The 16,311-nt window shown below is 42.0% G+C and overlaps 1 protein-coding gene across 3 annotated transcripts in view; it reads left to right on the top strand.

Moving 5' to 3' along the window:
• The window catches only part of TRIM2 (tripartite motif containing 2), a 460,803-nt gene extending 444,720 nt beyond the window's left edge, over window positions 1–16,083 (top strand). For all 3 annotated transcript variants that reach the window (XM_086962313.1, XM_086962314.1, XM_086962312.1), the window contains exon 12: window positions 10,021–16,083. In XM_086962313.1, coding sequence (XP_086818439.1) covers window positions 10,021–10,173 — 153 coding nt within the window. In that variant the 3' untranslated portion in view covers window positions 10,174–16,083. The remainder of the gene's footprint in view (window positions 1–10,020) is intronic.
• Window positions 16,084–16,311: the final 228 nt, after the last annotated feature.

A 16,311-nucleotide genomic window follows, 5' to 3' on the forward strand; every position in this document is an offset into this window, starting at 1 on the left:
TTGCTTTTGGGTGCAGACTTTCAGAGTCGAATCCTGCTATTATACCCATGTCACTAGAGCTTGGGATTGCTTTATTTTACTTTATTCCAATTTTAGCTCATGAAGTTTTACCATGCCCTAAAATAGCTTGAGCTAAACCTGAATGTAATATCAAATAGTTTTAGGACACAGGCTAATCATGCACACTCACCGGAAATTAGGTAAATTTGTTTTATTGTGCTGTTTAACCAGACAAATAGCATCACTGGTATTTATTACGTAGGAGTACAAATGAGGCTGTGTGCAGGGCCTGACTGCCCATAGCGGGAAATGGGAATTTCCCTGGTGCGCCGCCATGGTTGTGGTCCGGTTTTTGACCCCTGGGGGCAGATTTTGTTACAGGGCCGTTTTTGCAGCATAACTTCAATATCGGTCGCTGTAACGAAATCGGCAGAAACCGGCCCTGGTAAACAGCTTGGCCACACCCCCAAACCCCTGGAAGGCTTACCAAGCACTTTGCCAGGGCCGGTTTTGGGTCCCAGTCCGGCCCTGGCTGTGTGTTGGCATTCTGCCCCTTATTATTACACAAGCACATTAGAATGGTCGATACGTTTACTTGTTACCTTCTTTTAACTTTGAAACTATGTTCAAATAAAACACCAATGCTATAAAAATAGGATGTCGATTTTTTGGTATGCTGTTTATCACATGCGTTTTTACAGTGCACAAAAAAACGGCTAGTGCTTAAACCGAATGCAATTTCACAGTTTTAGGACACAAGCCAAACCCGCACAATCAAATCACTGGAAGTCAGGTCAGTTTGTTTTATTGTGTAGTTTGACCAGAAAAGTAATAATAAAGGTAATACGTAGGAGTTAAAATGAGGCCCTGTGTTGGCGTTCTGCCCCATATTATTACAAAAGCAAAGTAGAATGGCTGATAAGGTTACTAGTTGTCTTCTTTGAACCTTTCCACTATGTTTGTATAAAATACCAATGCAATAAAAATAGGGGGCCTCATTTATTAAAATTGTTGCATCGCTGCGTAAAAGCAGTAATGCAATACTTTTCATTACACTCTCCTTGAGACATGATGGATGCACCATATTTAATGTGCAGCACACAATGTCACAAGGAATGACAGATACTTCAGGAATCCTGACGTATCTGTTGGCGCAAATCCCACATATTGCTGGAGTTGTCGTAAGCATGACGCAACTCCAGCTATGCATGGAGGAGACCTATTCCTTTTGCACTGCGTTACCCTTACGCCTGCTGTGAGGCAAGGCCCTGGTTGTGACGCAGTAGCATCCTAGAAGTTTAACAACAGGGGGTGGTGATGGACAGAGTTTCTGAATTAAGCAGAATACTCTCACCCAGTCAAGAGATCAGGGCTAGATCCAACACCGTTTTTTAGCTCACTGCACCATCCCAGTTCAGAACCTGGCTATATGCAAATTAGTCTGTTCCTGACCCAGTGCATGATGGGAACAGGGCAAACCAAACTACCAAGCCAATTCTTACACTGGGAAGGAAACAAGCTTCCGGGGACCGGTTTCTGGCATTTCAGCCGTCGTCGGCCCGGCTTGCTTGAATCCTGATAGTGCAATGAGCAAGGGACTCACATCTGAGTATACCCTTCCACGCTTAGGGTGGACTAAATATTTAACAACAGGGGGTGGTGATGGAAAGAGTTTCTGAATTAAGCAGAATACTCTCACCCAGTCAAGAGATCAGGGCTAGATCCAACACCGTTTTTTAGCTCACTGCACCATCCCAGTTCAGAACCTGGCTATATGCAAATTAGTCTGTTCCTGACCCAGTGCATGATGGGAACAGGGCAAACCAAACTACCAAGCCAATTCTTACACTGGGAAGGAAACAAGCTTCCGGGGACCGGTTTCTGGCATTTCAGCCGTCGTCGGCCCGGCTTGCTTGAATCCTGACGGTGCAATGAGCAAGGGACTCACATCTGAGTATACCCTTCCACGCTTAGGGTGGACAAAATATTTAACAACAGGGGGTGGTGATGGACAGAGTTTCTGAATTAAGCAGAATACTCTCACCCAGTCAAGAGATCAGGGCTAGATCCAACACCGTTTTTTAGCTCAACTGCACCATCCCAGTTCAGAACCTGGCTATATGCAAATTAGTCTGTTCCTGACCCAGTGCATGATGGGAACAGGGCAAACCAAACTACCAAGCCAATTCTTACACTGGGAAGGAAACAAGCTTCCGGGGACCGGTTTCTGGCATTTCAGCCGTCGTCGGCCCGGCTTGCTTGAATCCTGATGGTGCAATGAGCAAGGGACTCACATCTGAGTATACCCTTCCACGCTTAGGGTGGACAAAATATTTAACAACAGGGGGTGGTGATGGACAGAGTTTCTGAATTAAGCAGAATACTCTCACCCAGTCAAGAGATCAGGGCTAGATCCAACACCGTTTTTTAGCTCACTGCACCATCCCAGTTCAGAACCTGGCTATATGCAAATTAGTCTGTTCCTGACCCAGTGCATGATGGGAACAGGGCAAACCAAACTACCAAGCCAATTCTTACACTGGGAAGGAAACAAGCTTCCGGGGACCGGTTCATCACCACCCCCTTTTCTGAATCGTTTTTGGCCACTATAGGTGTGGCAGGGTATACTCAGACATGAGTCCCTTTCTCACTGCACCATCAGGATTCAAGCAAGCCGGGCCGAAGACGGCTGAAATGCCAGAAACCGGTCCCCGGTAGCTTGTCTCCTTTCTGGTGAAGAATTGGCTTGGTAGTTTAGTCTGCCCTGTTCCCATGATGCACTGGGCCAGGGACAGACTGATTTTCATATAGCCAGGTTCTGAGCTGGGATGGTGCAGTGAGATAAATAACGGTGATGGATCAAGCCCTGATCTTTGGACTGGGTAAGAGTGGTCTGCTTAATTCAGACACTCTGTTCATCACCACCCCCTTTTCTGAATCGTAGCATCCTAGAAGTGGCGCAGTGAATCCTTGCGACACAGTGGATGCGCCATATTTATTGTGCGCGCACCACATTGCAAGGAATGACAGATGCTTCAGGAATCCTCTCGTATCTGTTGGCGCAAAACCCACATATTGCTGGAGTTGTGTTGTAAGCCTGATGCAATTCCAGCAATACATGTAGGAGACCTATTCCTATTGCACTGTGTTACCCTTACGCATGCTGTGAGGCAGGCGTAAGGTTGTGATGCAGTGGCATCCTAGAAGTGGCGCAGTGAAATCTGATAGATTTCACTGTGCCACTTCTACAAGGCTTTTTCAAATAGTAACACCACCTTTGCATACATAATATCTGATGAGAGTATAATGTAGTGCAGCATTTACAAAGTGACGCATCTGCTTAGATCTGTCACTTTGTAAATATGGCGTACCGTGGAGCATTATTTATGCTGCCACTGTGTCACAAAAAGTGACGCAAATGCGGCGTAAAAGTGTCCCAAGCCTTCATAAATAGGGCCCAGGATGTTTAGTTTTAGTATGCTGTCCTGGACACCTACTGAACATTTCAGAACATATCCCACAGATGACATTTCATGTCTTCATAAAATAACAGTGTGACATTGCAAAACAGGTAGAAAGTTGATAGCTCATGGCATCTACTTCATGCTATCTTTTGGCATCTCCCTTTTACCTCCTGGTTGCCCATGACCATTTAAAAAAAATATCTGTGGAATAAAATATGTTTAAATGCATGCCTACAAAACATGGGCCAGTTCCAAGGGAAATATACCTTTCACTTTGCCTTTGAAAATATGTATGCAACATTTCAAATAACTTCCGTTTTAGATTATTTTACAACTAAAAATATGTTTGAGGCATGTGAGCTGTAGATCACATGCTTTGCATACTCCTGCCATCTATTTTTTTTTTTTTTGAAGAAGTCTTTCCAGTCACAAGGTAGGTAACTCCTTCTTTCGGTGATAGTGCGCATGGGCATCGACTCCATTGTTAGATAGTTTTTTTCCGCCATCGGGTTCGGACGTGTATTGCTGCGCTCCGGTTCAAAGCCGTTCTTCGGGTTCCCCTCGGTGCGCAACCCACTCACCCTTGACAGTATTGTTATTCAATCGTGTTTTCCATTCTCCACGTATTGTATCGGTTTCACAAAAAAACTATTTTGATTTGGAAACTTTGTGGAAGGCCGCTGGGCCTAACCGCACCGAAAGATCTTGCAGTCGATGCAACAGACTCCATTTAAATTCTGTCCTCAGTGCCACTCTAAGTACCCGCGCACTGACTCGCACGAAGTATGCAACTTGTGCCTCTCCCCGGAGCACGACGAACAAGACTCCGACGCATGCAAACCTTTCCAATCTAAAAAGACGCTCGGTGACAATCTGGCTCGGTGTCACGGATTGCAACAACACAACAGCTCCATTCCGGATCTCTTCGGAGAAGATTTCGAGCACGATGTTGACGACGCGCAAGGAGCCGAGGAAGAAGACGAGCCCATTTCCATGTCAGAAGCTGACACCAACATGGACAAGGAGATTACACAGGATCGGCATACTGTGAGTATTGACCCATCCTCGCCCCAAACTGCAGCTCAGCCCAAGAAAAAGGCCACGGGCCTTCAGGCCAAAATCAGGACGTAGAACATGTTTCAGATGCCTCACCTTCGGGCCCAGCACCAAAAAAAATATTAAAGCCTTTCGGCTCAGGATCGAGTCGACCCCATTCGGGCACCAAGCTGAAAGTGGCATCAAAACTCCTTCAGTACCGAAACTAAAACCATCCTTGGATCCAAAAACGTAGGTGCCGAAAATCTCGACTCCGAAAATATTGGCACCAAAAAATAGAAAGGCTGCTACTCCATCAAAGGAACCTCGTATTGACACCCCATCTTCAAACCCAGACCCAAATCAAAAGGAACTGATCATCAATACAAAAACTGGACATATTCAAACGAAATTGCCAGTAAAACGTACATCAGAAGCAGAGGATTTTTACCACATTCCTCTTAAGAGAAAAAATGTTGGTACTAATTCCTCACTTCCTTCTATTCCTCCTCCTTCCCCACCTAACCCACATTTATTGATAACACCTACAAACTCACCACCACCACAATCACCTGACAACCAGAATGATGGGGAAGGGGTAGATGATAATTGTCCTCATCCATGGAACGATTATAATACAGACCCAAACACAGATAACGATCCAGATTTATACCCTACAAAACCCTTTTCCACCTGATGATAACATTGGGTACATAGATCTAATAAATAGGGCTGCTGAATATCATGGAGTTCAGCTTCATAACAAATCATTTGAGGAGTACTTTCTTTTTAAGAAAGTAAGCTCATCCCAAAGACCCACTCACACACTACCCACGCTTAAGGATATGCTTAAACATGCAGACAACATTTTTAAAGATCCAGTCTGCGCACAAATTTTTACACCAAGCGTGGATAAAAAGTATAAATCTGCATTATCAAACCCAGCTTACATCAGAGGTCAATTACCATTAGATTCCCTCGTGGTTTCTAATGCTCCGTAAGCGGGCAAACTCACAAACATCAGGAGATGCCCCTCCTCCTGTCAAGGAATCTAACCTTATAGATGCCGCCGGAAAGAGAATAGCTGTCCAGGCAGCCAATCATTGGCTTATTGCCAATTCCCAGGCTCTTCTAGCTAGATACGGCAGAGCACACTGCAACGAATCGGAACAATTGCTCCAATTTCTACTTGATGAACACAAGGCTAAGGCGCATGACCTGGTTCAGGAAGGGAAGTTAATATCAAACACATCTATTAGATGCGCCTTAGATGCAGCTGACACAGCGGCTCATACAACCAACACCAGTGTCTTGCTACGAAGGCACACCTGGCTTAGGATTTCATGGTTTAAACCCAAAGTACAGGCTTCTATTTTAAACTTACCTTTTGACAAGAAGCATTTGTTTGGTCCCCTGTAGACATTTCTTTAGAGAAGATGAAGAGGGGGCTCTAAAAACATATCTACAGACAACACATCTACGTCCTACAAAGGTAACACTCAGTCATCCTCTTCAAGAGGTTACTTTCGAGGTGGATTTAGAGGCAACAATGGCAAGGGAAGAGGTAAAGGTTCCGCACCCCACATCTCCCCCTCAAAAAACAAACAGTGACTTGCCTCCCCTTCCCCCCGATTATTTCATACCTGTCGGGGGACGTCTCTCTAAATTCCTCCCCATCTGGCATACAATAACTTCAGACAGATTGGTTCTAAGATTTATCCAATCTGGCTATTGCAAGGACCTTCCCAACAATCCTCCAAACATTCCTCCATGTTATCACAAAATGCCACTAGAGAATTTACAACTCCTCAAACAAGAGGTTCACTCTCTGCTGCAAAAAAGAGCTATAGAGCCCATACCACTACAGTATCAAGGATCGGGCATGTACCCCCTATATTTTCTCACATCCAAAAAGGACGGCTCTCTCAGGGCTATATTGGACCTCCGAGAACTAAATCAATACATTCAATCGGACCACTTTCACATGGTCACACTTCAACAGGTACTCCCACTTCTACAGCAAGGTGACTTTATGTCCACTTTAGACTTAAAGGACGCATACTTCCATATTCCAATACATCCCGCTCATCGTAAATACCTCAGGTTTGTGGTAGCGGGACAACACTACCAGTTCAAGGTGCTTCCATTCAAAGTCACCACTGCTCCCAGGGTATTCACCAAATGCCAGGCAGTAGTCGTGGCTCACCTGCGAAGACAGCATATTCATGTCTTCCCATAAATGGACGACTGGCTCATCAAGGCCAGCTCTTACCCAAAGTGTCTCCAGCACACTCCGATAACGCTGCAATTACTGCACAATCTAGGTTTCACACTGAATGTGTCAACGTCACATCTCCGGCCCTCCTATACACAAACATATCTGCGAGCAACTCTCTATACTCAAAAAGCTCTAGCCTGTCCCAATGCAGCCAGACTCTCCAATTTTCAGGCTATAGTCTCACAGTTTCAGCCCAACCGGTCTCTTCCAGCGCGTGTATACATGCAGCTGCTAGGAATGATGGGGTCTTGCATGATGATAGCTCCCCATGCAAGACTTCAAATGTATCCTCTTCAGGAATGCTTAGCACGTCAGTGGAATCAGTCTCGGGGTCAATTGTCAGATCTTGTGTTGGTAGACCGCTGCACTCATCACTCTCTGCAGTGATGGAATCCACAGCATTTATCCAAGGGGCGATCCTTCATCGGTCCAATTCCACAGACAGTGCTAACAAAAGATCATCACTCTCTAGTCGGGGAGCTCATCTTCAAACTCGCACTGTTCAAGGTTTGTAGAGTCAGAAGCAAAAGCAACTTTATATAAATCATCTAGAGCTGCTAGCAGTATTTCTAGCGCTCAAAGCCTTTCAGACTCACCTTACAGGTAAAGCTGACCTAGTCCACACCAACATGACACTCATGTATTACATACGGAAACAGGGTGACACACTCTCTCTAGCTGTCACGCTTTGCACAAGCCATTTGGAGGTGGGCCATACATCACAAAATGTTTCTCCTGGCTGAACACCTCCCAGGAGTAAACAATCAAATAATCCACGAGTTGGAACTTCACCCTCAAGTTCTCCTCTCGTTCTATCAAATATGGGGCTTTCCACAGATAGATCTGTTCGCCACATACTAAAACGTAAAATGCCCAAGCTTTGCCTCCAGGTATTAACACCTATTGTCTAAAGGCAATGCACTATGGATGAATTGGTCAGGGATATTTGCCTACGCTTTTCCTTTTCTCCTACTCATTCCAATGGTGGTTCCGAAACTCAGAGAAACATCCCTCACGCTGATCCTAGTAGCTCCCACATGGGCCCGTCAACCTTAGTACACCACCCTGTTGGAGCTCTCAGTAGTTCCCCATCAAAAACTACATCTCACATCCAGTCTCCTCATTCAGAGCCAAGAAGACTTATCTATATCCCAAAGAATTCAACCTAGCGATCTGGCAGCTGAAGTCATAGAATTTGGTTATCTGAACCTTCCACCAGACTGTATGAACATCATTAAAGAAGCCAGAAGGCCTACTATAAGGGCTTGCTACGCAGCTAAATGGAACCGGTTTGTTATATATTGTAATAACAAACATATCAATCCCTTAGATGCTTCCATTCAAAATATCATTTGTTTCTTAATACATTTGCAACAGTCAGGGTTAGCTTACACATCCATATGCTTGCATCTCGCTGCAATAGCTGCATACCTTCAAAATAGTCAACATCTGTCCCTTTTCAGAGTACCCGTTATCAAGGCTTTTATGAAAGGACTTAAAAGAGTTATTCCACCACGAATTCCACCTGCTCCAGTACGGAATCTTAATATTGTCCTTACCAGACTGATGGGTCCACCCTTTGAGCCATTGCATAAGTGCGAATTGCAATTTCTCACTTGGAAAGTTTCTTTCCTCATTACTATTACATCACTGAGGTGAGTGGGTGAGCTTCAGGCACTAACCATAAAAGAAACATTTTTCCAACTCAACAAATCAAAGTGGTACTAACCTCAAATTCTTACCCAAAGTGGTATCTGCCTTTTACATCAATCAATCTGTTGAGTTGCCTGTGTTCTTTCCTCAACCAGATTCAGTGGCAGAACGGGTTCTATACACTTAAGATGTTAGCAAAACCTTACTATATTAAATGGAGAGAACAAAACCATTTCGTAAAACTAAACAACTCTTTGTAGCTTTTGCTTCACCACAGAAAGGCAATCCTAATTCTAAATCCGGTATTGCTCGGTGGATTGTTAAATGTATCCAAACATGTTATGCAAAAGCAAAAAGAAACGTACCAATAACCCCTAGAGCGCATTCCACCCACAAACTAGGGGCTACTATGGCTTTCTTAGGAAACTTCCCCATAGCTGACATCTGTATGACATGTTCTGCACCGCACACATTCACCAAGCACTATTGTGTAGATTGTTAGCAAGACAACAAGCTAATGTAGGCAATGCGGTACTTGGAACACTTTTTCAGACAAGTGCAACAGCTACAGGTTAGCCACTGCTTTGGGAGGATACTGCTGTTTAGTCTATGCAAAGCATGTGATCTACTGCTCACATGCCTCAAATGAATAATGTAACTTACCCAGTAAGCATCTGTTCTTGGTATGTAGAGCTGTAGATTCACATGCGCCCACCTGCCTCACCGGCTACCTATACCTGTTGCTGTTCTGCTTACTTACATACATACGCATGGACATGTCTTTTCTACTATTTCTAACTCCATTGTCACCCTCTGTGGGAAAACAGTCTAACAGTGGAGTCGATGCCCAAGCACACTATTACCGGAAGGAGGAGTCACCTTCCTCATAACTGGAAAGACTTGTTCAAACAAAAACAACTTGCAGACATCCGGACCCAACACTAGATGGCAGGAGTATGCAAAGCAAGTGAATCTATAGCTTTACATGTAAAGAACAGATGCTTACTGGGTAAGTAACATTATCCTTTCTCTTCACATTATCACTTTTGCAATTACAAAAATACTATTTCCCAGGTTTTTGATAAAAAATATAACCAATTCAGATTCCTCCTGATATGTCTGATATATTTGCTAGAAATTGGTTGCTTTCCTTAAGGGTTCCACATAGTCACAGATGGTAACTGACCCAAATTCCAAGGGTACAAATCCCCAGAGCAATAAGAAATTACCAACTTACTGTGTCAGTCCACCACACACTTTTAAGAGCAGTGACCACATGTGCAGACAAGCATTAGCATAGCAAAATATTGCAATTACAATGCCCATTTGCTGCAGTCTAGTTACGTCACTCCCGAATTACTTGCAATTACTTCCAAACTTGCTTTTATGACAGTGAAACTTGAGATCACAAGACACAGTATAAATAAGTGTATTTAAATCTGGGTCTAATCCTTTTCTTGTAGTTGCCGTTCATAAAAACTAATGCATCGCTAACTAACCTATCTTCTTTCATGAAGTTGAAGAATATGTATGTAAGGCATTCATCTTGCTAGCATTGACTGTTTTGCTACTTTTTCTCATTCACTTCAGGTTTTTGATGGAAGCGGTTCATTCCTGTCATACATCAATACATCTGCTGATCCTCTTTATGGTCCCCAAGGCCTAGCTCTCACCACAGACGGCCATGTGGTTGTTGCTGATAGTGGAAACCACTGCTTCAAAGTGTATCGTTACCTACAGTAATGATGGATGATGAGGCTGGGCATTGATGGAAGTGCTGGCCTGTGGGGAAAAAACTCATCTACAGGATGAAGAAGACTTTTCACCTAAACTGGTTTTCTCCAAACTACAGCTTCTAGTTCACAAGTCTAATTCAAAGCTGCTTCCTCTTTTCTTCCTCCATTGGGTTTCTACTAGGTTTGAGGAATTTCTCGAAGCCCTCTCACAGCACCCTTTGTGACTCTAAAAAACACCAGTGTTAACAATGTGTGAATGGTGGCTTGCAGAGCAGGACTTTTCTCAAGCAGCTCTTGTTGCAGGGAAACACGCCTGATAAAATTTATGAAGAGTAATATTTAATCTGGGAATGATTCCTCCTGCTTAGAGCTTCCACACCTATATGAAACACTGCTGTTGGTATGCATTATACAGTCAACAATGAAACACTAGAGTCTTGTTAATCTCTTTACCGTAGGTAGGTATCACAGTCCTCCCCATTTCAGAGCTGTAAAGACTGTATTCAAGTAATGATAAAGGTAGGCTGTGCATGAATCCATCGGGCTGTAATTATAGGACATAAGACGGTTCCGTGATAACACAACCACCCTAATAGACATGAACAAAGCCAGGCCTTGAAACACTTTTAAAGTTTTATCACCGTATAGTCCAGAGATTTATTTTCCAGAGAAATGAAGAAACAAATGTTTTGGTAAAACTTTATTAAAAGTTTTATAATGGAATGTTTAATTTATGCAACATTTATATGAGATGCGATCGGTGCAGATTCACACCAAATAAACTAATTTCATTTTGGAAACACCAGGAAAATACATTGTCACCAGAACAGTCTTCTGACTGAATTGCCTTGCAACACAGGATAAAGCCTGCCACGTGTGAAGGCATGCAACGTAGTACTTGAAAGTGGCTGATTTTGATAAGTGTCTTTTACAACATAATTTTGAATGGAACATGATAATAATTCACGAAAAGTAAGCTGTTGCCAAACTGTTCATTTTAGTGAAAGCAGTCTTAATTAGGCTTTGATTATTAGTGAGATAACAGAGCGACAGGAGGCCTGGCATATGATCCAGGCCTCATATCACTTTGATAGGTCTTTCCACTGTGTTCCAAGTTTGAATTATCTGCTTTTGCCCGGTAGGCATTTTCAGTCACATCACCCTGAAATTGGAGGTAGATACCATTAGGTGATCCCTAAATCAGTATGTGCAGTCATCAGAACATTACACAGGAAATAGAAAATTAAGTAATGAGGTTCATTTACAGAAATTACCAAGAATATTCTGCCATCTTCGGTTATCTTCTTTAAGTCTAATTCTATGACATTCCTATCCCTCTGCCGGCTCTAAATAATTCCAAGATGTTGTTTTAAAAACAGAATATTTGGATAAACTTAATTTAACCATCACCCTGGAACTAAATTAAATGTATGCGGAAGGATCAAATTAGAGCTCCCATATAAACCTCCAATAAAAAAAAACTAATGGAAGCATTTGAAAAACCTCCTGTTTATTCAATAATTAAATCCTTTTTTATGAAGCCTTTAATTACATTTTGATACCTATCTCCAAGTGATGAAGTTTTCAGGAATTATTTTACTATGTAGAGGCAAATACCTTTTTGTAAATGGTTTCATTATTTTAATACAACTTGCTTCTAAATCCAGCAATAAAATGCTGCAATGCAAGGCGTAAGGGATTTTGCAGCACTTCCCAGCTGAAGAATTACATACATGTAAAGAGTATGTAGCTGTAATATGAATAATTAAACATGTTATCACCTACAAACCCTATCAGACGCAGATAGCTATGGGGAGTCATACCCATAAGATCAGATGCAATTTGGAAATGGCTCGTCAGGTATAGGAGTGTTATATAAGCAGTGGAGTAACAAAACCGCAAGTAAAAATGTTTTGGTCTTGTCCAGTTGTGAATGAAACAGACTGGCGCATTATGGAAAGTTCATTGCTGGTTTTGTGATATCCCTTATGCTATGAAATAAGCAATTCTCTGTATCTTAGCCAGTCCGATTGTTTAAGTGCCCTTCTTTTAGACATATTGTCCTTTCATCTTGTGACTATTACTGATAGACAAACAAAGTGACACTTTTACAGGCCATTTGTCAGTCATCTTAACAGGATTGATTTAAAATACCACTGTGATGGTAAATTATAGAGTCTAATAGAGAATCAAGTATTTACTGTAATGGGGAATGGCACCACCGTGGTAGCAAGAGACATATTTCAAAAGTTATAGTTATTAACATTGTTATTTTTGTCATCATTACTATTGTTAGCTTAAAATTCCAAGTACAATTATTTGGTAATCTGTCATTTGCGTTACAAATTTCCAGTAATGGGTAGAAATTCATGCAGTACTAATACTCTGGTGGAAATTACTTTTCACACGCTTCTCAAAACTTTGTGATTCTTTCAGATTTTCCTAATCCCTAAAATGAGTGGGTAAGTGCTGTTACTGGACTCGGCTGGCCTACTTGAAAAGAGGTACAGACAGGACATTATCAGTGACTGACACTATCAATCTACATTGGTCTTTGAGGTCCATCAGTCTTTTATGCTGATCTTTCTCTGAAACACAGAGGAGATACAGTTTTATGTAAAGCTTCATGGGCAATGCAATCTATAGAGATTACAGTATGCCAGTCCTAAAACAACAGTTTTAACCTGCTACTGCCCCCAGCCATATACTTAGCTGATCTGAAAATGGAAAAAAAGTATTTCAGACTGGAATATCCTAAAAGGAGCCTGTGGGATCAAGGGGTTTATTTACTGCAGTGGGCTTTTCGCAGATCCTCAGTTTGAGGAATTACATTTTAACTACACCTTCTTTCCAATTAGCACATGCACATTCAGAGAAGATATGTTTTAATAACCACCCCATATGCATAAATTGCTGTCCTATATTAGCGTCTGGTACTGCTAAATTGTTACAGCTATTGCAAACAAATGAAAAAACATTCCAGCACAGGATATCAAATCAGTGACAACACTCATTTTATACCTGGAGCCTCATCTCATTGGTGTGATATTTATGCTATCAAGTATGGCACTTTACCTGAGCTCATTTCTATGATACCAAACGTTTCACCTTGCATCCACCTTGAGGCACTTTTTTTTACAGAAATTCTTGCCTGATGAATGTTGATACTGCTGGGATCGACATACAGTATTACGGCTGTATTCTGGATCATATGAGGACATTGCCAATGTGACTCTAGTATGGAGGGAGCTCTTGCTGGATACGAAAGCCAGTAAAATAAGAACTACTTAGCCCAGCCTTCTGGTGTTAAAAGATATTGTTGCATATGTACTCTCTTAAGAAAAATACAAACGCTGCTTCTGGGGCAACACTGTGAACCTGTAAATGCTTAAGAGTTGTAGCACTTCACATCTTCTCTTTACAGTCGCGGCCCATGCAGGTAAGAGCAGAGAGGCAGGGTTGGGGGGATTCGACAGATGACCATGAGGGAAAATTATATAAAATAATTCATTGTCCCTTGTAGTCATATGTCGAAACCCTCTCCCACCTGGCCTCTCCGCCCCACCGCTCTTACCTGCACAGGCCGGGGCCGCTGCTGTCTCTACTGCAGGGTCTATCTAGGATCAAGCCTCTCCAATATGGACGCCTTCGTTTTACACAAAGTGACCACATTTGCACCTCACAAAATCAAACAGATTATTGCCCCATGGATCATTGAGTACTACTATGATGTGTTTCCAAACAGGACAGAGTCTTCAATTTGCGTTTGGCACATTGAGAATAATGAAGAGTGCTGCAACGAAGATATTTTGTGTCAAACCAGGTTTAGTCATATCCAGCTGGGCTTATGCAATCTCCGACTGCTATTGCTTTGGCATATTAAAATTATTATGAGGGCCAAATATGCCAGGATTACAATTGAGAACGGTTGGCCTGTACAGTCATGTGTCTAAAGAGAATTCTAAGCCTACAATGTGCTAACTGGATCACTAAAATACCTTAGTAATGTTGTACCGTCCTGAGATCCTTTTATATCAGGCATGACCGAAAACGAATATATGCGTGCAACACAGTGTATAGGCGAGACATGGTCCCAGTGATAGATGAGGGCCAAACATTAGTTTATTTACTACTCTATCAAATGACTGAACTAAAGTATTGACAGTAAAATGAACATTTTTTTTCTTGGCAGTGACATCTAGGATTTTGAACATAGTAATTCAGCTAGTGCAATAATTCACTAGGAAGTGGCATGGCATGTGAACACTCCAAGCTTAAAAACAATGCTGTGTTATATCACATCTTTGCCAAATGAACATGATCTTGTACCTATAGATGGCTGTACACGCACCAACCAGAGTAGAAATGTAAAATTCAGTCAAGGACATAGGAGAACAGTTATGGTCCTCTTGTTTTAATTTTAAAACAATTACATTTACAGCCCTGGTATTTTCTTTCATGTTTGGAGAAGCAGAAAAGTATAGTCCTATAGCATAAAAGGTCTGTGAAAAGTGGCTTTATCTAGAGTTTGTCCTAGATTGCATATCCGTTTTTTTTATTTATTTTGGTTTTGGTTTAGTTTTAAAGCCTTAACCAGTAGTCGTTGTGGAGTCAACAATATTTATGAACAAGTGATGTTCTAAACTGAGCGATCAGATGATGTAGGTACTTTCTGACACTTGTACTGAATGTCTTCAGCAGCAAGTAGGCTTTCAATCCTTTTCCGCCATTCAGGAAATCCTGTTCAAGGGAGCTCCAGGGTTCAGATCTCCCAACATACACCCTTTTGAACTATATTCATGGTTTCACTGGTAGTTCTTGTAGAACCTGCAGTGCTGCAGTGACCTGGTGATCGTCAGCATCTGGGCCCTTTGTGCCTCACCAATAGTTTTGGTTGGTAGACTGGTGTATATAAGATTGCTGTACTTGAGCCTCAATATTGCCCCTGCAAAGACAAGTTTGATCTTTCTGGCGGGATAGCAAGAGAAGTAAACCATTAAGTAAACTTAAGTGGTGAATGATGTTTATGACAACGCTGTTGACTTTATGGACCAAAGCAGGGCAGAATCTATAGTGACACTGAGGTTGCACATTTTATCACAGTAATGTAATAGTGGCTCCAAGAAGGTTGGCTAGCTGAGCAGGATGCTGGGAGCAGTAAGGCCCATAAGCAGCCTCGCACTGAGAAGCAACGAGGCAGAGCTTGGTTTGGTGCATATAGTCCTACCTGTCTTTACATTATCTACTGAAAATGCTTTTACTCACAACCAATAGGCAAGTAGTGTTCTATTTTAATAATGACTATCATATCCCCACTAAAATAAATGGAAAACAAGAGCATCTGCTTCATGCCTTTAAAGTGTCAATTGCCATTTTGAAAGGCTTGAGGTTTTAGTTGGACAGTTGCTTTATAGTCCTTTTTTATATGTGTCACAACGAGGAGCCAATGTTGCCATTAAGGAAGTCAAGTGCCCGTACATATTTACAAAATGAGAAGATATTTTTTGTTGCCATTTTACTAGTTTGCCACTGTTTGAGTAGAAGAAGTGTGCGCAGTGACTGTGCGGCGTGTTTATGAAGAGGGTGAAAGTTATTGGACCTGTAAAAATAAGGCAAATACAAATTGGTGTAGGTTGTCTTTGAAGAGTGTACAGCAATATCAATTATGTTTGTTAGTAAGACAGCCTTAACCTCAGTGTGTTTTGTTTAGTTATTTATGACATAGGAATGTTCCATAACCTATATAGTATTTCACAGTAACCCTGTGCTTGAAGTCAACTCCATCCAAATGTGTGTACCTTTCCCGTACTAGCAGTGAATATGCAATATTTTGTTTAATTACATTCCATTTTTGTAAGTCTGTTTCATATGTTTGTGTGTACAGAACATAATAAAGCCTTGCACTCTCCGAAATTCAGTTCAGTAGTCAATGCATTTTTTTTGTCTAGACAACACATATTGGAACTCTTGCCCTGGCGTGCCTTTCCAGACAATACACCTCACACGAACTGACGTTTTTATCTTGTAACATTTCAACAATACCTTCGCTAAAGCTCAAAGACCCTGGGTTGTCCTGTGTGTTTCTTGAATATGTGTACTTTTACATCACATGCAGCGTACAACTTAATTTGTCTGTGGAGCACAC

Source organism: Lissotriton vulgaris, chromosome 3_1 (assembly GCF_964263255.1).
Source record: "Lissotriton vulgaris chromosome 3_1, aLisVul1.2, whole genome shotgun sequence".
NCBI lineage: Eukaryota > Metazoa > Chordata > Amphibia > Caudata > Salamandridae > Lissotriton > Lissotriton vulgaris.